Genomic DNA, 24,423 nt, shown 5'->3' with positions numbered 1-24,423 from the left:
TCTTCTACTATTCCTGACGGTTGTGCGAAATAATGGAGTCCTTTTTGTAGTGGCAGTGCAAGTTTGGCACAATGGATGTCCATATACTCAATTGGAGAATAAACTATCTTTTATTATTAAAGTCGTTTAATAGACTCTTAATATTAAAAGTTGAATGTTATAAATTGATTAAATTAAAAAATTGTGATCTAAATAAAAATGGAATTTAATTCAATGATTTAGACTATAAATTAACTAGTAAATTAAAAAAATTAATGAGTAGAGTACACAAATGGTTCCTAGATTATAGGACGTTACTTTATGGATTCAATTGACTGTTAAAAATTATAAAATGATCCCTTAATTATAAGACGTTACTTTGTTGAGTCCCTCGACTATTAAAAGTTACAAAATGGTCATCAAACTATTCATATGTTCCAAACTCATCATATTTCACTAAAAAATGATGATAGTCTAAGCTGGATGTTAACATGTTAACTGAGATATGATAGTCGCTTGAGATTTTAAGATTAAATTTTATCATATCACAGTCAGCAAATTAACATTCATCTCAGACTACCATTAACTTTTTAATAGAAAAGGACTAATCCGAAACATATGAATAATCGGGTGACCATTTTATAACTTTTAATAATCAAGAAACTCAATAAAGTAGCATACTATAATTAAGGGATCATTTCATAATTTGTAATAGTTAAAATGCTCAAAAAATCAGTGACCTATAGTCAAGGGACCATTTGTGTTCTTTACTCAAATAATAAAAACAAAATTAAATTAAACCGAGTCAAATAAAAGTCGTCTCCAGACTGCACCTGTTCTTCGCTACGGCTTTTTTCTATTCCAAATATTTGTTCCACCACCGTCTCCCTTTCATGTCTCTCTTTCTTCTAGATCAAACCATCGCACCTTTAATTTGAATTTTCCATTTCTAAGTTCAACTCATTTCGCCTTTGAAATTTTTTTCGATTTCTTATTGCCGGATCGATTTCTCCGTCGCTGTTGATAGAAAAAAGAGAGAGAAAGATCTGAAAAATCTAGAGGCAGATCCAGCAGGGAGAAGAGGTGGATCTGTTTGGTTAAAGTGGAATGACGATGCACGGAATGAGAGGGCTCTCAGTTTTTATAAGCGACATCCGAAACTGCCAGAACAAGGAGCAAGAGCGTTTACGTATCGATAAAGAGCTCGGCAACGTCCGTAATCGCTTCAAAAACGAGAAGGTTAGGGTTTCAAAGATTTTTTTTTAAATATTTTCTGTAATTTATAAGGTCGTGCTAACAGAGTGATCGAACTTACTTTTTAAGTTTTCTAAGTGCTTCCAGTAGAACTCATTTAAGATAAGAATCAGTGAGCTTTATTTACTTTTTGTACTTAGATTTTTTTTGGAATTTTGGTTTTGTTTGGGAGCAGAGGTGAACTTAACTGAGCTGTCAAGTCTATTTGGGGTTTATCATTGTGTTATTTCTTTTAATTTCTTTTGTATACTTTTTAAGTATTGAAACTAGCTTGTTATGTCTATAAAAACCTTTTCATTTAAAACCCGTGTTTTTGAACGCCTGTAAAATTCTATAGTTTTCCGTTTCAGTGGACTGTTAGAATAAAATTATAACAAATGAAATTTCTCATAATTTTTTAGGGAAGATGTTCTTCACTGTTTCAGAATAGCAGTGGCTGCTGTTTGAGTGGGGAAACTGCTATCATTTTAAACTTTTATCGGCACATTTTTTGCTGCGAAACCTATATCCTTCATATTGGAATATTATAATAGGCTCATTTTTATTGGGGCTTTTGCTTTTCTTTACTTTTTACTCTATTTTTTTTTCAATCTAAAGTGAAAAATGAAAAATAAAAGATGAACTAAAAACATGGAAAAAATAACACAGAAGCACAAGCAAAGTAATCCATATAGTGTGTGGTTGGATTAAAGCTCATAGTCTTAAGACTTTTAACAATTTTTACGAAGACTAACTTGAGTGATTTTTTTATAATGCTATCAAGTATTTTGCTTGCCAATCACGAGTATCTCTCACAACTTGTTCTTCCAGCTAAAAACTCCTAACATGCATATTTCTATGGTCCTATAGTTGGTAGGCACCACAATCTGTAGTTCTGTACCCTGTAGTACAACAGCACTCTAATCAAATAAGCCTGTTGCTTTCGGTAAAAGCATAAATTACATAGAGTTGCAATTAAATAAGTCTCATGCAATAAGCTTGCTCAATCTGGTTGTTGAATGACTATTAGGTCCACGACTCTTTTTTTTTATAGATTCAGTTCTCGCCAGTTTGGCAGTGAAGGCCAGTAAGTTGATATTGATTGTATACTGCAGAACCATGTTTAAAAAGCAAAAAGTTTTAACTATGTTTTTAGAACTTCAAAATTGTATCCCTTTGTGAGGATTCTAACTTTTAAAGATGCATTTAAATAAAGTGATTAACTTATCAATCCCTTGGCATACTCAAATGGCAAATATCGTTTTATTTGGATTTTGTAGATACTGCTGTTTATTACTCCCTCCGTCCCATAATTTGTCCTATATTGACCATGAACATAGTTTTAGGATATATATTTGACCAAGGGAAATGACAAAATTATCCCTAAAAGTGATTGATAGATTTATTTTGATAGGTGTAAAAGAGTGGGACATATAAGGGTAAAAAAGGAAATTTAAGTATTGTTATTTGTCGACTTTTCTAATAGGACATTTTGAATGGGACAATTTTAAAAATTAAAAGGGACACTTTTAGTGGGACGGAAGGAGTAATATTTAGTAGACGTCCTTCAAGCCTTTGATTTGGTTTGATGTTAATTACTGTCTGTTTTCCTCTCTATCTCTTCTAACATCACCCTGTGAGCACACTTGTTGGTAGTCCTTATTTGGCCTTTTTCTACATTCCCCTTTCATGTTCTATACGTTGAAAGGGACAGGACTAAGGTTCTCAATCTAATTAATGTTTCCCTCACAAGAAGTTGTGTACCGGGTACCAACAACTTTCTTAAATTGTTGGGTAATTTTATTTACACAAATTTTGCATCTTCATGTTTGTTTATCATCTTTGATTCTCATAAAGGTTCTTACAAATAAACTAAAGTTAGTAAGAAACCAAAACTGCATTTGTGTTCTTTCACATTGAGCTTCTTTTCCAGCTCCAAACATGCTAGAATGTCAGGTTCATTCCCTTCTACAGGAATCCATATATTTCTTTATTTAGGGGCTCTTTGTGAATTTCAGCCTGTTGTCCAGTCCAGCTTCAAGAATGTAGCATCATTGTTTTTTTTTAATAGTTAACTTTTTCTGGGAGAGGTTTTAGCTTGACATTTAAATCCTAGGACCTATTAGTAGCTTGTTTGGTGACAAGGTCTTTGTAGTGACTTAAGAAGATGAGTAGAAGTTTCTTATTGAAAGTTCATATTCTTCTGACAGGGACTGACACCATATGAGAAGAAGAAATATGTTTGGAAAATGCTTTATATATACATGCTGGGCTATGACGTTGATTTTGGTCATATGGAAACTGTGTCCTTGATATCTGCACCAAAGTATCCAGAAAAGCAGGTAAAATCCTTTTCATTTGCCCTTTAATACAATTAGAGGCACATTTGTGGGATTAAATGGAGGAAAAGACATAGTGGATCCATGCTGTAGTAATGACACCTGTCCAGGAGCAGGAAAGAAGACGAAATGAGAAAAGTGTCGTAACCAAGGTCTGAAGTAGCTATAACCATTTCTTCTTTCCCCAAGAAAGAATAAGTCAATAAACTTGAGTGCATAAAGAGCTAAGAGGATAGCATGTTAGGACGTCTGATCTCTGTATCACTCGTTAGAATATGCACTACCATGAAAGTTTTGGTTTCATGCTTATAACAATTATTGTTGCATGTTATGTATCTCCAAAAATAAAGCTGGAAAAATTTTGCTACTGTTGAAAAGTATAATAACCAATTTTAACCATCATATAATTTTATCCTGATCTCTGAAAATATTTTAGTGGGCATCTCAAATAGATTTGGAATGGAAGCTTGTGTAACCAATTAATTATAATACACTATGCTTGATACTGAGATCTGCATGTTTCCATTTTTTTGTTCTCCTATAATTGATCACAGGTTGGATACATTGCGACTTCTTGCTTACTCAATGAAAACAATGATTTTCTGAGACTAGCAATCAACACTGTACGCAATGATATAATCGGTCGAAATGAGACTTTTCAGTGCCTTGCTCTAACCATGGTAAGGCTGAAAAACTTGCTTTTGGTTCTAGATGTTCCTTGTAATTAGAATGGGAAGGAATTATTTCTGATTTACACCATCAAATAACTACCTTACTGCATACTTAATTGGGATGCATACATTTGTTCACTTTTCTAAATGTTATTCATCACTTCATAATTTACATTGTAGGTTATTGTTCTTGGGTCTGCAATAGTGATTCTTATCATTATATGCACCTTGTATTTTTCATACTGTTACTTTTATACCTTTTTTTCTATATTTTATCCTGAATTAATTCTGCAGGTTGGGAATATTGGTGGGAGGGAATTTGCTGAATCTTTGGCACCTGATGTTCAAAATTTACTTGTAAGAGACCAGAAACTTCTTAACTTCACGTACATCTTTTACAAAATAATTCACCGATGAAATCTGTTATTTCAGCTTTCTAGCAGCTGCAGACCACTTGTAAGGAAAAAGGCTGCATTATGTTTGCTACGACTGTATAGGAAAAACCCTGATGTTGTCAATGTTGATGGCTGGTATGCTAAAATGTTAAAACTTTACCCGAAGTGGCTGTTTTATGATACTAGTTGTGCTTATTCTGAATTTATTTCGTTTCCCTATGTTTAGGGCGGATCGAATGGCTCAACTTTTAGATGAGCGTGATCTTGGTGTTTTGACATCTTCTATGAGCCTTCTTGTTGCTTTGGTATCAAATAATCATGAAGCATATTGGTCTTGCCTTCCAAAATGTGTTAAGATATTGGAGCGCCTTGCAAGGAACCAAGATGTTCCTCAGGAATATACTTACTATGGTATCCCATCTCCCTGGCTTCAGGTTTGTACTTCTGTTTCACTCCTCTATGAATTCAATCCCAAGCTTTGAAAAATGTTATGTGCATGGTCTGATTACTGTGTAGACTGTTTGCACTAGGCTACTTGGTAATTGTTTGAAATTGTTTTCCTTGTTTCTTTTCCTATCTCATCTTTGGAGTGGATGACTTTGACTATTAGTAATTATCAACTCCTTTTTGGTAAAGCTTATATGATGTTTATTATTTTCTCCTTCAACATTAACAGGTTAAGACGATGAGGGCTCTCCAGTATTTTCCAACCATTGAAGATCCTTCTACGCGGAGAACATTGTTTGAGGTTTTAACTTTCCCGTAGAATTCATCTCTTGATTTTTTTTAATATTAGTTTGATACTGATGGAACTTTGCATGCTTCAGGTCTTACAAAGGATATTAATGGGAACTGATGTTGTGAAAAACGTTAATAAAAATAATGCATCACATGCTGTACTCTTTGAAGCCCTTGCACTTGTGAGTTCGCTACAAATCCTGGTTTTGTCGTGTGAAACTTATTATGAACTTCACTCCCTGACTATCTATTCTTTGCCTTTTAGCATCCACGCATGCATATTTTTCCATATTTAAGAATTTAATAGAAGTATTTTGCATTGACGATAACACCCCACTTTGCACTTGCACAAGGGAGAATGCATGGTTTGAGAGTGGAAATCTGTCTGCTTTCTTGCTGCTTTCTGACATACTGTATTGGTTTGATCTATATTTTTTACTCCACTCTCCTGGTCCCTCTTAGAGCGTCATATAGGATACAAACATGTACATATGTCACTGTTCTAAATTAGAATGCATGTTGGAAAAGTTGTTTTCTAAGATGTATTGTGCATTTTCTCTCCTTGTTACAGGTCATGCATCTTGATGCTGAAAAGGAGATGATGTCTCAATGTGTTGCCCTTCTTGGAAAATTTATCGCTGTTCGTGAACCAAATATTAGATATCTTGGTTTGGTAAGTTATAGAAACATGATAACTTAGTTCTCTTTTAAATGATCTTCTTTTGTAATGGTAGCAATTATGTTCACATGTGCCAAAGCTACCAATAACTTAACGATTTACTTATAGTTTTAAACTGCTTGGTTGCAGGAAAATATGACTAGGATGCTAATGGTTACTGATGTGCAAGAGATTATCAAAAGACATCAGGCGCAGATTATCACATCATTGAAGGACCCTGATGTCAGGTTGAGTTTCTTATTTTGACAGTTTTAGATGTCAGGTTGAGTTTCTTATTTTTACAGTTTTAGCGCCCCCCCCCCCCCCCAAAAAAAAAAAAAACGCAGCTTGCATTGATGCTTAAAGAAAAAGATGTATACAATCAAGACTTACAAACAATGGGAGTTCCCCTAAAAAAGTAATATTATAAGAGATCTATAAAATCAATTTTCCAACTAACTCAGGTTTTGTCAAACCAACTGATAAGGAATTTACATCTTGCAAAATGTGTTTAAAGAACATGCTTATTCTTGCTTTTGAAATTGCCAATATTGTTCATCCACCAAGGAACAGTTACATAATTATTGACCTACAGACGATCATTAGTAGGGTCAGTTTCCAAAATGAGAGTGAGAACTAGTACAAGGCGAGAATTCAAAAAAGGATTAACATCAATATTCAGGCTTATATCTTGGTAACATCTATCAGTTAGTTATTTCTATGATTCTCTTTTGGGAATCATTAGTAATTAGACTCAAATCCAGGTAACATCTATCACTTGTCCCATATAAGAAATGTCAAAGTGTATAACCAGTGTTTGTACCTATCCTTGCTTATGCAATTGAAAAGTTTTGAAATCACCTTATGCTGCTGTCTGTTGATGAGTTCCTCATCCGATTAATTGACACAAAGTAGTTTAATTCAATCTAAAACCTTAATTTGTATCATATGTTGCTCCGACTCTTCATTTGTGTTGAAGTACTTGTATCTGTTGCATTATGACGAAGGTATTGTGATATGACCTTCTGCAGACCCTTCAAATACATACTTGCAACATTAAATAAAAAATAAAAAATAGCAATAATGGATTTTTTTTATAAATGGCAACCATAAGCAATAATCAAACAAATTCTATTATATAAATTAAATTACTTGTGCTTTGAACTTTACGCTCTTAAGATTCATTTTTGTTGACTGACGGCATTATGGAATTTCCAGTATTCGTAGGCGTGCTCTTGATTTGCTTTATGGAATGTGCGATGTAACAAATGCAAAGGACATCGTTGAAGAATTATTGCAGGTACCATAGTCGTAAACATGAAATTGTTTTACTTTGAATAATACTCGGATGATTTTTTTCCATATAACTATTCAAATGTTGAAGCATAAGATGAGAATATAACCGTCATCTCTTTACCAGTATCTCAGCTCGGCTGATTTCACAATGCGTGAAGAATTGTCACTTAAGGCTGCCATTCTTGCAGAGAAGTTTGCTCCTGATTTGTCATGGTAAGCATGCTTGGTTAAAGCTGGATATTAACATTTATTCTAATGACTAAAAAATTTGTACTTCAGTGTTTTCTTTTCTATTATGTACATCAAATTCATCATACGATTGCCTGTTATCCCTTTGAAAATGACTAGCTTGCCTAAATCTTGCAGGTATGTGGATGTTATCCTTCAATTGATTGACAAGGCAGGAGATTTTATTAGTGATGACATATGGTTCCGTGTTGTGCAGTTTGTTACTAACAATGATGACCTACAGGTGATAAAAAATTCTGACAGGTTTACTTCTGTATTTTATAACTGAATATTTTCTTCTTTTTCGATGGTTTCTGGGCTGAGACTTTTATGCTTGTGACCAGCCTTATGCAGCTGCAAAGGTAAAAGAGTATATTGACAAGCCTGCTGTACATGAGACCATGGTCAAGGTTTGTATAATTTGTGTTTCCTTTTTCCAGATGAGTTGTGTGGTCTTGGAAAGTATAGTGTATGGTTCATGTGAATGGCGTAAATATTCCATACTATTTTTAAAAAAAATTGGCAGTAAAATACTAGCTTCTATGGGTTTGTTTATCTATCCTTGGGCGGTAGGAAACGCATATCTGACCAGATTAGAGATCTTTGCCTGTTAAAACCGGTATTTATGTCACAGCTTACCTCCTTAAAAGCCAAAGTAGGGATTTTTATTGAATCATCATTTTGGCTTCATTTGTATCTGGCATTTCCATTTTAGGGTCGTTATTCTATTCTCAATATTAAAGGTATTTGCATTTTTTAACTTATTCTATGTATCATGGACCAAATATGTACCATACTGCATTGAGTATTGTTTCCTCTTTCTCTTGTTTTTTATTCAACCAAATTCAATCAGACTTCCTTATTTGTGTTAATCTTTTCCAAGTTGATATTATTCAGCACTGAATTTAGCAAGATCTGTATATTTCAGGGATAGAGATATATAAGTTCACTTTGGAATTTGTATGTTTCAGGTCAGTGCTTACATTCTTGGAGAATATAGCCACCTATTGGCTAGAAGGCCTGGGTGTAGTCCAAAAGAAATCTTTAGCATCTTACATGAGAAACTTGCTACTGTATCGTAAGAACCTTCATACCTTGATTCGGGCGATATTTGCATTCCATATATTTTAGTGTCTTAAAATGGATATTGTGTTTCAGGACTACTACCATTCCTATTCTTTTGTCAGCTTATGCAAAGATTTTGATGCACACTCAGCCACCAGATCAAGAGCTTCAAAGTCAGATTTGGGCAATATTCAATAAGTGAGATTTTATGTTTATATTTTTTTCTTTACATTGATTAACAACTCAACTAGTCCGTTGAAATCTGGAAATTGCTTACTATAAATTTGTATTTGTTAACTCAGATATGAGAGTTGCATTGATGCCGAGATACAACAACGAGCTGTTGAATATCTTGCATTGTGTCAGAAAGGTGCTGCTCTGATGGATATATTGGCTGAAATGCCTAAATTTCCTGAGCGTAAGGTGTGTACTTTGCAATATTTGTTTAAAATTGGCTGCTAAAGCTGGAGTTCCAGGCATCCCATGTCAGTCTTGATTCAAGTGATGGTTAACCATGCTAACCGTGCTCATGTCCTCAATTTGCAGTCTTCATTGATCAAAAGGGCAGAATATTCTGAGGCTGACACTGCAGAGCAAAGTGCTACCAAGTTGCGTGCTCAACAGCAAACATCAAATGCTTTAGTTGTAACTGACCAGTACCCTGCTAACGGGGTAACATTACGAATTTCTGTTGGCCAGCTTAGTCTCATAAAGGTGCCCAGCATGATTACTACAGAGGTTAGGTCTTTTGGAATCATAGTAGTTACTTGTTTTCTAGGTTTTTGGTATATATATATATATTCATGTTTGTAGCTTTTGTTTCAAATCTAATTTGGATTAATATATTTGATTACCTTGGCAGAATGATACTTCAACAGACCAAGCTTTGTCGCAACAAAATGGTTCTTTAAGTAAAGTAGATCCACAACCTCCTTCAGTAGACCTCCTTAGTGATATTTTGGGCCCATTTGCCGTTGAAGGCCCTCCTGGTGCTACTGTCCAATCTGAGCACATTGCGGTCTCTGGATTGGAAGGTGGTTCAGATGCAGTTGATGGCTCAGCCATAGTGCCCGTAGAAGAGCATACAAATACAGTTCAGGTACTGCATTCTCTTACATAATGTTTACCCATGGTTAAATCCCTTCTTCGGAGTTTAAAAATCAGAATGGAACCTTCATGTGGTTTATTTTCAACATTGAAGAAAGTTGGTTTTAATCCGTGCCCTACTTATGGTGTAAAATGACACTGAAACTTCTTTTGATCCAACCTCGTTAACAGCCCTCGAACCCATTACTTCAAAATTGTGTTACACAGTTTTGACTTTTGATGCCTCCTTGCCTTTTCTAGTAGTGCTTACTGGCTGCATTTCATGCTGGGCCACAGCTTTCTTCATTTGGTTTTCTTTTTCTTATATCTAATATAAAAAAGAATGAGAAGATGAGGTTGGGGGATTCAATTGTTGGCTGTCACCTTAGAGAAAGTTTTTCCTGGTTTTCTATCTGTTGGTAGTTTATTTATTGTATGACTATAATACCTTTTCTTTTCACATATCCTGAGTCATTGTATAGGGCATTTATTTATCTTTGATAAGAAACGAGGCCTCGTTAAAAACCACCTTCATAACCGTCGTTGTACAAAAGTACCTCAGCGGACATTGGAAGGAAGAAAAAAGTGCCTCAAATATTATTCCAAAAAGAAATTACACCTCATACAACAACAAGCTACTTTGAAGTATCTGCAGAATCCTGATTGGAAACCTTCTTTGAGAACATGTTCATCCCCACTACCCTTGATCAAGATACCTTATATCTTGCAGGACTCACTGAAATCAACCTCCCATCTATCAATATACCATTTAAGGCTTCAACAACCTTCTTCAAACCAATCTCACTCTTAAAATGAACAAAAGCAAAAGTGGAGAATTTGTATTTTGGATTTCTTGTTTCTTTAGGAATAAACACTCTAAAAATTGGACCATGGACTAGGAAAATTTCCCTTAAAGAACGACGAGAAACCCTCCTACTAAGGTTGTCGACGAACATTGTCCAAACCTCATCGGAAACTAACTTTTCTTTCAACTTCTCTCTCTGAGATTTGATTTGACCCGAACCCCATTCTTCTTGTAATTCATTGGCAAATAACCCGAAAAGTTATGAATTACAAGAAGAATGGGGTTCAGGTCAAATCAAATCTCAGAGAGAGAAGTTGAAAGAAAAGTTAGTTTCCGATGAGGTTTGTACGGTGTTCGTCGACAACCTTAGTAGGAGGGTTTCTCGTCGTTCTTTAAGGGAAATTTTCCTAGTCCATGGTCAAATTTTTAGAGTGTTTATTCCTAAAGAAACAAGAAATCCAAAATACAAATTCTCCACTTTTGCTTTTGTTCATTTTAAGAGTGAGATTGGTTTGAAGAAGGATGTTGAAGCCTTAAATGGTATATTGATAGATGGGAGGTTGATTTCAGGGAGTCCTGCAAGATATAAGGTATCTCGATCAAGGGTAGTGGGGATGAATATGTTCTCAAAGAAGGTTTCCAGTTAGGATTCTGCAGATACTTCAAAGTCCAACGAGGTGGATAACTCTAACAGAAGTATCAGGGATGCTAGAACTTACAAAGATGCTTTGCTATCAAATAGAAGTGCTATGGGGAATAAGGATCTGTTTTCAGATGTTTCTCACAGGGAGATGGCTAAGAAAAACATTTTACAAATGTATATTCCATCGGAAAGTTCAAGTTGGGTTAAAAGGTCCTTAACAGGGATCGTTAAACAATCATTACAGATTGAGTTGATTAAGAAGGCTCTAGCTAAAGATGGTATTGATATCCAAATTGCTCGTTGGGGCCATGTATGGAACTCTTGCGTCATAGTGTTTAACTCAACCGAGGAGATGATGGATATTTGGATGAATAGGAAGGAGCTTATGAATCTATTGTTCGACCAACTGGAACTATTATTGAATGATGAGGGTGTCCCAATGACCTTCTGTCTGGTGGAATTATTTGGGGTTCCTTTGTTTTGCTGGAATGTATCTTTTTTAGAGAAGGTAGTAGGAAGATGGGGAACACTGGTTGACATACACGATGCTACAAGATATAGAGAAGACCTCACATTGGCAAGATTTTTATTGAGGGTGACAAGCCCTTTCGCTATTCCGGAAGCTACCACGATTGCCTCACATGGAAGATCCTTTAAAGTTAGTATAAAGATTGGATCGGCAAGCGAGTTTTCAAGTTCATTTTTCAGTGATGTTCCGGTGGAAGGTTCCGATGAAGGTTTTTTTGAAGAGTTGCAGTCTATTGATGAAGAAGACAACCTACTTTCGAAAAGACAAAAAGTTGCAGCACGTGCAGCAATAGAAAATCGGCTGAGAGTTGACAATTGGTTCGATAAGGGAGCATTTTCAGGATCTGAAGGAGCAGGTAAGGAAAAACAGCCTCCAAGACTTTCCTCCCTTAGAAAAGTCTCTAATTGTGGGCTGTCAGAAAGTCATAACATTGGGAGTATAAATGTGGGGGAGTTTGCCGGTTTAGGTATTTTTTTTATAGAAAGAGGCCTCATTAAAATCCTCCTTCAATCCCTCCATGTTATGAGAGTAACATGAAGGAACAACGAAGGAGGAAAGGAGAGCCAAGAAAACTTTTATTCACAAGAACCAGATTACAAGATTGAACAAACTCCTACACTTCCAACAGAAGAACATAAAACTTAACACAAAACATCCAACAAACAGGGAGGTACAATTCATGTTAAACAACACAACAATAACCAAAATCACCCTATCCCATCTTTAGCAAGTTTATCAGCTTCCCAGTTTGCCGCCCTTGAAATATGCCTAAATATAATATCCTTTCCAATCAAAAGCGAAACTATATCCTTCACCAAGGATAGATGCAAAGAGCCGGTTTAAGTATTAGAAATTCAAATTTTTCGGTTGATGGATCACTGGCCCAATCTGAGGATTTTGGGCAACCTGGGCTACGAGACTTTAAGGTTATTCCTTCTGGACCAGCAATCCAAATTAACCAGTTTGGGGAAATGGCTCAGAAACATAATTCTCCAGAAAATGACAGCAGAATAATAGAAGTGATGGAGACTTGCCAAAATGGAGAACAGACTGTTGGTATTGGAAAAGAAGGTATTGAAGCAGAATTAAGGCTGGTTAAATCCAGTTCTATTTCTTCCGGTAATAACGTTAGGCGCAGAAATCTAAATCGTTCCAAGAGGTTGTCTACAACTCAGTCAGACCTGCAAGAAACTAGAAGTATGTGTAGTTTTAAAAGGGTGTATAAGAGATCGAGGAACAGGATACACTGGTACGGGAATATTCTGAGGAAATCATAGTTAGTCAGGGAGGGGAACAGGTGGATCTTAATACTTCTCTACAGATTTGTTCTAATGCAGTCTTGACTTCAAATGAGAAACAAGATTCTGTTATTGTTGGAGCCTCGTTGAACGAAATTGAGGATAGGGAGATTGAAGGATGTTTTTCAGAAGGAGAATGCTCCAATTTCAAATCTAGTTTGCTGATCAGAAGAGCCAAAAGAATTTTGACAAGGGAAGCACTAGATCATGTGAGCATTGATACCACCTCCTCTCCAGCATTTTCAAATCTTTTGGAAGAAGCTTTAGCTACATGGGAGGTTAGTAAGCTTTTGAGGGTGTCTTTCAAGGAAGGAAAATAAGCCTTTCTAGAAAAAATCATAAGCCTAGAGAGAGTATCGATAGGTATCATTCAAGGTGATCTTGGAGGAGGTGATTAGTTTGATTGGGGTCATTAAAGGAGATCGACATTTATTTTCAATGATGAATACAAAATTAATCATTTGCTCATGGAATGTTAGGGGTTTGGGTAAAAAACAAAAACAGAGGGTTGTACAGAATTTATGTTCTAAGATTTATCCTTCTTTTCTATGGCTGCAAGAAACAAAGACAGAGAAGATTAAAACGTCATTTTTTAGGAGTGGGTTAAACAAACTCAGAGGTGTTATTGAATCTAGTTCGATCGGATCCTCAGGGGGTTTATTGTGTTGTTGGGATGATAATATTTTTGAATTGGAAAATCATCATGTAAGCAGGAGATTTATAGCCATAACGGGTAAATTTCGAGCCAATAATTTCAGTTGTGGCTTCATCAATGTTTATGGTCCTTCAGTGGAGGAGGAGAAGACAAGTTTTTTTGAAGAACTAAGTCTTTATTTAAGAGGTCAGAATTGTCCAGTTTGTGTAGGAGGGGACTTCAATGTTTATTTGTATGAAGAAGAGAAGATTAGCAGAGGGCAGAACAGAAATTCTACGAATCTTTTCAGTCAGTTTATCCTACAATCTGGTCTTATTGATTTAGCTATGATTGGAAGCAGATTTTCTTGGACAAATAAACAAGATAATCCAACCTTTGTAAGACTGGATCGTTTTCTTGTTGATAGTCAGTTTTTGGCTGCATTCTCGGATATAGTTCAGTCCATTCTTCCAAGGTCTGTGTCAGATCACAATGCTATAACTCTTGAGAATAGGGGTGTAGATTGGGGTAAAAAAACCTTTCAAATTATTCAATTACTTGATGGATGAGGAAGGTTTTGAGGACTTGATTAAGTCATCTGTTCAAAACAATAAGAAAAATCAAAGGAAAACGGGTGTTTTTAATATTTTGAAGAATGCCAAAGGTGCAATCAAGAACTGGGTTGGGAGAAGAGATCAGTATCCAAAAGCTTTGATTTCTGATTTAGAAGAGAAAATTCAAAAGTTAGAGGCTGTCCAACAACAGCAGCATGGTGTTTCAGATAGAGAATTAATAGCAGATTTGAACTCTAACAGAGCATAATTGTGGAAACTACTTAAAATTCAGGAGCAGATCAGTTTTCAGTATTCTAGATCAAAATGGATTAAAGATGGGGACCGCAATACAAGATACTTTCATACTTGTGCTACAGTTAGAGAGAAGCAAAATGCATTGAATGCACAAATTTTGGGGAAATTACGATTCAGGATCCGATTGCAATAAAGGCAGCAGTTAGGGATTACTTCTTCAAAATTTACAATAAGCGTTCAACTCTGGAAATTGATGACATAAAGCTGGATTTTAACAAAATTACACTCGATCAGAGTCGGTTGTTACAGAGAGAATTTTCTGAAGATGAGATTTGGGAAACCTTGAAGTCTTGTGACAATAACAAAGCCCCAGGGCCAGATGGTTTAAATTTGGGATTTTTCAAGAGGTTCTGGCCTGTTTTAAAGGAAGATATTATGATATTCTTTCGTAATTTCTATTTGGGAAAAGATTGGGAACATGGTGTAAACCATACATTCATTACTCTTATTCCAAAGATTTCGAATGCAGGTGGCCTTGATGATTATAGACCTATAAGTTTAGTAGGTGGGCTATATAAGATTTTGTCTAAGTGCCTATCAAGGAGGTTAAGGAGTTGCATTTCAGACATTATCAGTCCTTCTCAATTTGCGTTCATCACAGGTCGACAAATTTTGGACTGCACTTTAATTGCTAATGAAGGAATTGATTTTTGGAGGAAGAAAGGTTTAAAGGATTGTGTTTTTAAAGTGGATTTTAAAAAGGCATATGACAGTTGATTGGCCTATTCTTTTCAGGGTAATGAGAAAAATGGGCTTTGGTTCTACATGGATTAGCTGGATCTCGAAATGCGTCACAACAACTTCTATATCAGTTTTGGTTAATTGGGTTCCTTCAGAGGAATTCCCAATGGCAAAGGGAATTCGTCAAGGTTGCTCTTTGTCTCCTATGTTATTTAACATAGTAGCGGAACTCCTTAATCTCATGATTTGTAGGACTGTTTCAGAAGGGTTATTTACGGGTATGGTTATTAGCAAGGAGAAGGGAACTTTCAAATTATCCCACCTTCAATTTGCTGATGACCTAATAATATTTTGTGGTGCATCTAAGAAGCAGGTTATGAACGTAAAGAGAGTACTTTGAGTCTTCGAAGTTATATCTGTCCTCCAGTTGAACTTAAAGAAGTCAAAACTATTTGGGGTGAATATGAATGAAGAGGAAATAAGAGATTGGGCACAGTCTGTGGGTTGTACTGTTGGTAGCTTTCCTTCAGAATACTTAGAACTACCTCTGGGAGCACAAAGAAATTCTTCTGCCCTATGGGAACCAGTGGTTCGTAGTTTCAACAAGAAGTTGGCAGGTTGGAAGGCATCCTCTCTTTCTATTGCAGGGAGGTTAGTTTTAATTAATTCAGTCTTATGCTCGCTTCCTACATACTATTTGTCATTGTTTAAAGTTTCGGCTTCGGTGTACAAGTCAATTAATTCTATCATGTCCAACTACTTATGGGGTGGAGGAAATGGTCAAAACAAGATTCATTGGGTGGGTTGGCCCAATGTGTGCAAACCGAAATTTAAAGGTGGATTGGGGGTTCCAAACATCGACAAGGTAAACAGAGCTTTATTAGAAAAATGGTCTTGGAGGTTTGCTAATGAAAGAAATGCGGAATGGAGGAAATTGATTTGTTCTAAATACAATTTAGACTCGTCTTTACTGCTATTTGACAATAAGGTTACACCCAAATTTTCATGGATTTGGAGATCCGTGGTGAACAATCATTACAAAATAGATCCTACTGGCTGTAAAATTAGAAGCAACTATTCTTCTCAAGTTGGCGATGGGGGTAGCATTCGATTTTGGCAAGATGTTTGGGAAATGGATCAACTATTAAAGATCATTTTTCTGAGATTGTTTTCCATTTTCCTTAAACAAAACTGGAAAATTATATGAGTTTGGTGATTTTAGCTCAGGCAGCTGGTTTTGGGATATACATTTAAGAAGGGAATTGAATGATTGGGAATATGAGCAGTGGTCTAATTTGATGACAATTATTTCAAATATTTCCCTTTCGGTTGATTCATCTGACGTACTGGTCTGGAAAGGCACTGGAGATGGGGTATTTACTGTGAAATCTTGTGTTAGTCAGTGTTATTTAGGGACCTCAAGTTCATCAGAGATTAATTTCTGGAAGAATGTTGTTTGGAGTGGATTACTGCCTCCAAGAGTGGAGACATTTGTATGGCAAGTTATTCTACAGAAGCTGGCAGTGAAGTCAGCTCTTGTTAAAAGAGGTATGTTGGGTATAGATGACTTGTTGTGTCCTTTTTGCAAGTAGTTTGATGAGACACCCTCCCATTTATTTTTTACTTGTTCGGTGGTTTGGAGCATTTGGAATAAATTTATTAGGTTCTGGAACATTCAATCTGTCTTTCATGTTGATGCAAAAATATTTCTCCTAGCATGGGCTGATTTGAGGATTAATTCGACCATATGGTCATTTATTCCAGGGTTATCCTATGGACAATTTGGAAATTCAGAAATTATATTGCATTTGAAGGAGGGAAGGTAGATCAATCAGAACTCTTCTTTTTAGCTAGGTTCAGGCTAGCTTCATGGTACTTAGCTAAGTACAAACAGGTTTCGATCTCTAAGGATTTGCTTATTTTAGATCCTTAGGGGATTCTTGTTCTCCTAACTCCAAACCGATTGCAACTGTGATTAATTGGTCCTATCCCCCCAAAGGGCTTCATCAAATTAAATGTCGATGCTGCTACTACTACTGATTGGAAGAGAAGTGGGATAGGTGGTGTTTTGAGAGATGATAACGAGACAATCATAGACACTTACAAGGAATCCGCAGGACCTGGTCCTCCTACTTTGATGGAATTGAAATCTATCCTTGAGGGTTTATCTTTCTTTCACACTATACGACACAGATTCAAGGATCGGTTGATCATTGAAAGTGATTGCAGGGTGGCAGTTGACTGGGTTAGGGATTTCGTTTCATGTCCTGTTGTTTATGCTTACATTGTTAAAGATATTATTGAAAAACTTAGACTGTGTGAAGGTGTTATTAGATGGGTTAATAGGGCAGCTAATCTAGAGGCAGACGCTCTAGCTAAGGCTGGAATTGGTTGATATTTATGTTGTTTTTAAGGTTGTAACTATTTAGGTTGTCGATCTCCTTCAAGGAGTTCTAGGTTTTTGTAATCTATTGTATTAAGTTTATTATTAATAAAATCCAAGGCACTCTTTTCCTCCTTCCGCTGATTAAAGAATTTTTTCAGAGTTCCATTAATCATAAAGGGGTTTTTTAATGAGGCCTAATATTCCTATAAAAAAAACATCACCCACCAACTTAACCAACACCCTCCCAACAAACACATCATCCAAACAAAAATTACTACACAATTACCCTACCCTTGACTTAGCCAAATTGTCAGCCTCCCAATTCACAACCCTTTTTACAAACCTTATAATAACACTATGCTCCAATACAACACTGACGATTTCCTTATCTAGATGTGAAAACACGTTAGGACACACTTCCGGAGTCTTAATCCATTTCGCTGCAATTGCAGAATCAGTCTCTATAATTAACCGACCTTTACCACACCACTCTGATTCCACAAACAAAGCTAAACTTACATGCCCACTTCCCCAGGAGAGCCCTATTCATAAAGTTTAAATCAATGAGACCCAGACCCCCTTGAACTTTAGGTCTACACATAGTCTGCCAATTCACCCAATGGATATGATTTTTTCTAAGATGAACCCCCTTATAAGAAGTTTGTCAGAATAGAATTCAGTTTTCTCATAACCTTATTCTCCATTCTAAGCAACGACATAAAATAAATTGGCAAAGCGCTTAAAACCGACTTCACAAACACAACCCTCCCTGCAAAATAAAGAGTATTTTCTTTCCAACCCGTCAATTTCTGGTAACATCTCTGGATTATTGGTTCCCACAAAGTAAACGAATTCTTCGTCGAACCAAAGGGAAGTCCAAGATATTCCGTTGGGAAGATTCCATCCGACATCCAATCGAATCTGCCCCACGCTTTGATGCATGATTCATCAACATTAATTTCGAAAATTCTGCTCTTAGACAAATTTAGTTGAAGTTCTGAACACAATTCAAAAATAGTCACTACTCTTTTCACATTATTCAGCTGCCCTTCTGAAGCACCACAAAAATTTAACAGATCATCGGCAAACTGCAAATGAGACAACGGGAATGCCTTATTTGGACTGCCGATTTGAAACCCACTGAAAAGGTCCATCTTAACTTAGACAACATCAAACTTAACATCTCACCCACTAAATTAAACAACAGCGGTGATAACGAACACCCTTGGCGTAACCCACTAGACATCTTGAATTTTTCAGTCAGAGAGCCGTTACCAAGATCGAAACTGAAGCTGAAGATAAACATTTTAAAATCCAAGAACGCCACCACTGCCCAAACCCCATATATTCCATAACCTTCAACAAGATCGACCAGTCTATTGAATCGCAAGCTCTTCTGAAATCCACTTTAAAAGCAACACATTTCAACCTTTTTTTCTCCCAAAAATAATCCCCTCATTTGCTATAAAGGAGCAGTCAAGAATCTATCTCCCTGGTACAAATTCAAATTGAGCAGGACCTATAAGAGCATCAATACAAGTCCTCAATCTCCTTGAAAGAACCTTCAACAAAATTTTGTAAAGACCACCAACTAGACTAATAGGCTGATAATCTTCCAAACTCTCTGGATTCAAATTCTTGGGGATCAATGATATAAATGAATGATTCACTCCTTTCTCCCACCTCTTCCCTGAATAAAAATCTGAAAAAAACATTAGGATCTCATCCTTCATAACCGACCAGGCGTCTTGTTGCTATCCGAGGATGCAATTGCTTTCCAAATTTCCTCCTCAGCAAAATTCCTTTTCACCATAGAACTTTTTTGCACTTCCGATAATATGGCAAACTCGAGGTCCACTTTATCCACTCCCACAGTCGCCTTCCTATTATAGGCCTCCTTGAAAAAAATTGAAAACACTAGACTTAATTTGATTTGGGTCAGAGACCCATTCACCATTAACTTTAAGGACCTTCAGGGCGTTTACCCTCCCCCTATTCAATGCACACTGATGAAATATCTGGAATTTTGATACCCATCTGAAATCCACTTCTCACGTGACTTTTGGTACCAAATTAATTCTTCTTTTTTTGTACAAATCCCACAATTCCTTCTATGCCTTCACAATAGCATCCCGCAATACTGAATTTAATCCCTATTGTATATCTGCCTCCATGTCAAAAATAGACTTCTCTAGCTCTAAAATCCTTCCCGACATCAAGAGATGTCTATTATTCGTCCAACTTCTAAATACTCTCTTCGATTCATTCAACATGTTTGCAGTTCTTCTTCTCCTTTTATCTTTTTTCATCTCTTCCAATGTTGATTCCATCATTTCCTGAAAACCATGTTCTTCCATTAGATAGTTAAAAAGCCTGAACGGTTTTGGATCCCAGTTAACTGCACTCCTTTCTAGTAGTGTCGCATTATGATCTGATAACGATTTTGGGAGAAGAATCTGAACAACAAGTCTGATTGAAGATTATCAGCGGGAGTGGATAAAGTGGACCTCGAGTTTGCCATATTATCGGAATTGCAAAAAAGTTCTATGGTGAAAAGCAAACTCGAGGTCGCATTATCCACTCCTTTGAAATCCCATCTGATTCTTTCTCCCAAAGATAAATCGGCTTCTGAAAAACCGAATCCAGTCCGATTCTGACTTTAAAAGATCTTCCATATGACCCTATCGTGATTGTCTTTGGAACATCAAAAGGGCTTGCCACTCTAACCATCACCCTTGCTACCGACATGTCTTCTCTGTTCCTTGTTGACTCCAATGTACATACCAGCGATCTCTATCTTTCAGCTAACCTCTGTAAGAAAGACTCCTGCCAACATAATAAAGGGACTCCATACAATTCAATCAAACAGTATGCCATTGGAATTACGTTTTCATCAAGAAGAGGTGCCACCCAATCAAACCAGAAAGACATTTCATCTTTCTTGCTATTCCATGTCTTCGATAATGCTTCAACTGACTGAAAAGTGATAATACAGGAGTTCCATGCATAACCCCAGCTTACTAACTTCACATCAATACCATCATTGTGCAAAGCCTTCTGAACCAATTCCAGCTCAACGGATGCCTTAATGACCCTGCTAATGAGCACTTCATCCAATCTGTCTCTTTCGCAGGAATATGCATCTCCCATAAATTCCTCATTCGTGTTCCAGCTTTTGAAGTCCCCCCCTCTGTTCTCCCACGAATCATGATCTGCCCTCAACCTCTTGTTCTAAACCAAAGCTTCTTTGTAAGACCTATCATCTCTTATACTTCTCGGGGTTTCATTTCCGACCCTGTTTTTCCTCTTTTCATTTTCATATAACTGTTTCTTTTCTGACTGAATTATACCTGGTGTGGCTGTACCTCTTCGAGGTTTATGGTACTTCGCCACCCCCACTGATACTTTCCTCCCATCGATCAACGATCCGCTAACTTTCGCGATAGCATTCATCAGGCTCTTCTCATTAGCAAACTGAACAAAGGCAAAAGTAGAGGCTTTGTATTTTGGTTTTTTCAAAACTCTCGGGATAAAGATTCTGATAACCGACCCATGATACTGAAAAAGCTCCCTTAACGCACTCCTTGACACTTTCTGACTCAGATTATCCACGAATATTGTCCATACCTCACTGGAGGAAGCTTAACTTTTCGACTTCTCTCTCTCTTACTCTCTCTCTTACTCTCTCTCTCCCATGACTTAGAGAAGTCTGAAAAACTCATCAAGTGTTCTCTCGTCATTATCATCAAATAATTGTACAGGGCATTTATTTTCAAATTACTAGCTTAAAATTTTCACTAGTTAATATATACTGCAACATGCTAAACTAAAATTTCAGTGTTATGTTGTAACAGAAGGTTGTTAGGTACTGGCTGTGTATTATTGTTCTGATTAATAAAATTCATAGGCACCTCCTTCCAATGTCCTTCACGTTACTGTTGTAACATGGAGGGATGAAGGGGTTTTTTTAATGAGACCTAATAATATTCTATCAAAAAAATATATACTGCAACATGCTAAACTAAAATTAAGAAGTTAAGCCATTGGTGCATCATGATTCTAATAAGTTATACTTTATAAGATTTACCATTTGTTTTATTACTTGCATCTGCAGCCAATAGGAAATATTGCTGAAAGATTCCATGCTTTATGCCTGAAAGATAGTGGTGTTCTATATGAGGATCCTTACATTCAGGTGCAAAGCCTTCTCATAATTTTATTTTTAATTATCTGCTAATTTGTATTACTTCTTTATTGTACTCTAGGATATTTTTGGTTTTCAAGTTGGTAAAAGCTTCCAAAAAGTTGTTGCTGATTTTCCCGCTAAACCTTACTTCAGATTGGCATTAAAGCTGAGGGGCGAGGTCATCATGTGCATCTTGTTCTTTTCTTGGGAAACAAGAATACTGCTCCGCTCGTTTCTGTTCATGCTATAATATTGCCTCCTGCTCACCTGAAGATGGAGTTTTCATTAGTGCCTGACACGATACCTCCTCGAGCTCAGGTGAAACGGACTCATTCTGCTTGTAGCCAGTTGCTCACTAATAGCTATTGATGTTTTTTCCTGTCATTTCGTATTTTAGAAAGGACTGAGGATGTTGCTGCTTTCTATTTTAGAAAGGACTGAGGATGTTGCTGCTTTCTTCTCTGTCTTTTTTTTTTGGCATTATATGTGTAGGTGCAATGCCCACTTGAGATTGTAAATCTTCGGCCGAGCCGAGATGTAGCTGTTCTTGACTTCTCCTACAAGTTTGGGACCAATATGGTACTTTAAGATAATTTATATGATAATTTATATGTTATATACTTCTGTACATTTAAGCATATGGTTAAATTTTACCAGGTAACTTATTATTACCTTTTACAGGTTAATGTGAAGCTTCGCCTTCCTGCCGTGCTGAATAAGTTTCTGCAGCCTATTCAAGTGCCTGCTGAGGAGTTTTTCCCCCAATGGAGATCACTTTCAGGACCACCATTGAAACTTCAAGAAGTTGTACGTATACCTTCTGTTTTGTGTTCTTTTTAATGGTTGGGAATTGGGGGAGAGAGAGATTGTGTTTCATCCTTTAGCTTTAGGACCACCTTCACCTTCACGTAACTGTGTAAACAACCATAATATAATGAAGCCTTGTTCTATGTATGCTTTGCTCATAGTACCATTCACTGACCAGTTTGTTTCCTCTGCTGGGTTCCCTGACTTATCTAGCTGCTCAAAATTGTGCAGGTTAGAGGTGTGAGACCCATGCCTCTTCCAGAAATGGCTAATCTACTTGACAGTTTCCGGATAATGATATGTCCTGGACTGGTAAGTCACTTTCATTTGACTAATCCCTTCTCTCGTTTAAAGCATCAATGTTGACCTTCTAAATTTTTTTCAAAATCTTTCAGGATCCAAATCCTAACAATCTAGTTGCAAGCACAACCTTCTACTCAGAGAGTACGCATGCGATGCTGTGTCTGGTAAGAAATATGTTCTGTTGAATCTACATGGCTGTTCTATTATAATGGTAAAGCTTGGTGGTAAATTCCAATGACATGATGACTTCCAAGGAACTCTTACCATTTTCCTTTGTTTGGTAGTTATTTGATTTGTATGGTTTGTTACATGTATTATTCTTGTTTAAAAAGGATCTAAATTTGTTCTGAAATTACCCACTACTATTTTTTTCCTCCAGTCTTTTCATTCTTCTATCTGATCGGGTCACCCCGAATTGAATTTCTTATGTAGAGAAATCTAGTCTTTAAGCCTTTATAACTTGCCCTTCAGGTGTGTTTAAGTTATCCATGAATTTTTGGTCCATTGGGATCTAGGGAAGGTCACTTCTCACAGTTTTTTCTTATGTAATGTTTTCAGGTCAGAATTGAAACAGATCCAGCGGACAGAACCCAGTTGCGGATGACACTTGCTTCAGGCGATCCTTCGTTAACATTCGAGTAAGTAGCTAAACTTCAAACTGATCAAGTTTAAATCTTTGGTGTTGGCAGATTTTTCTTATATTTGATCTGCAGGTTGAAGGAGTTCATCAAGGAACAATTGATTAGCATCCCTACTGCTCGGTCACCAGCACCAGCACCAAAAGCACCTCCCACAGCTCAACCAACCCCACAAATACCGCCGAATGATCCCGCAGCAATACTAGCGGGTTTGCTATCTTGAAAATGAAGATTTGTTCAGTGTACACTTATAAACCTTGATTTTTACTGTCAGCCACGTATTTGGCATTTGCGCCTCCCATTAAGAGGTGCATATATAAAAGTCATGATGCAAGGGCTCGGCGGATCCACGGATGAGCTTTAATTATGCTTGTACGGCTTAGTGAGAGAAAGGTGGTCGGGCATTTTGTGATTCTTTCTACATGGTCATGGTGAGGGTTTCCTTTTTCTTCCCATTTTTTTGAGTTAAGCAGATTGGGGTTTGTCTATCTAGTAAGACGTCGTCACATGTAAGATATGGCATGTAGTAGTATCAGTTGTAACAATGTAATGGTTTGTCAAACCCAATATATTTTGTAATAAGATTAAAAATAAGTATATAGTGGGAACAAGAAAAACGATCATAAGAAATTTGATTATAAATGCAGTTTTCTTTGTTTTTTGTGATCCATTTTCAGTTTTGGTTCGTATCTTCGTGTGAATAGAACTGAAGGGGATACCCCAAGAAAACATTCGTTCATTAGATTATCGGATTAAACGGAATAAAATTAAAATCAAGTTGATGTTCGATCTTGATTCGAATTTGGATAAATTGAATTTTGATTCTTTTTTATTCGGGATATAAATTAAATATAAATATGAGGACCTTTTAATTTCTTTTAATTAAATTGATGTTTGATTAATAGAATAATTGGTCTTTTATTAAGTAAAGAGATATTATATTCTTAAAATAATAG

General features: G+C 36.4%; 1 protein-coding gene across 1 annotated transcript; it reads left to right on the top strand.

The window, feature by feature from the left end:
- The first annotated feature begins 785 nt into the window (after positions 1–785).
- LOC120142211 (AP-2 complex subunit alpha-1-like) lies at positions 786–24,127 on the top strand. Its single transcript, XM_039156958.1, has 27 exons — positions 786–1,218; positions 3,423–3,554; positions 4,106–4,231; positions 4,517–4,579; positions 4,655–4,752; positions 4,844–5,051; positions 5,294–5,365; positions 5,445–5,537; positions 5,927–6,028; positions 6,164–6,261; positions 7,232–7,313; positions 7,434–7,522; positions 7,676–7,781; positions 7,882–7,947; positions 8,509–8,615; positions 8,696–8,800; positions 8,905–9,025; positions 9,149–9,340; positions 9,465–9,701; positions 21,648–21,728; positions 21,873–22,037; positions 22,212–22,298; positions 22,401–22,526; positions 22,758–22,838; positions 22,922–22,993; positions 23,388–23,467; positions 23,543–24,127. The coding sequence occupies exons 1-27, from the start codon at positions 1,087–1,089 to the stop codon at positions 23,688–23,690; spliced, it is 3,069 nt and encodes a 1,022-aa protein (XP_039012889.1). The 5' UTR covers positions 786–1,086; the 3' UTR covers positions 23,691–24,127.
- Positions 24,128–24,423: the final 296 nt, after the last annotated feature.

The sequence above is a fragment of the Hibiscus syriacus genome, unplaced genomic scaffold (assembly GCF_006381635.1).
Source record: "Hibiscus syriacus cultivar Baekdansim isolate YM2019G1 unplaced genomic scaffold, ASM638163v2 tig00110819_pilon, whole genome shotgun sequence".
Taxonomy (NCBI): domain Eukaryota; kingdom Viridiplantae; phylum Streptophyta; class Magnoliopsida; order Malvales; family Malvaceae; genus Hibiscus; species Hibiscus syriacus.
This window is presented reverse-complemented; position numbering and strand designations above follow the sequence as displayed.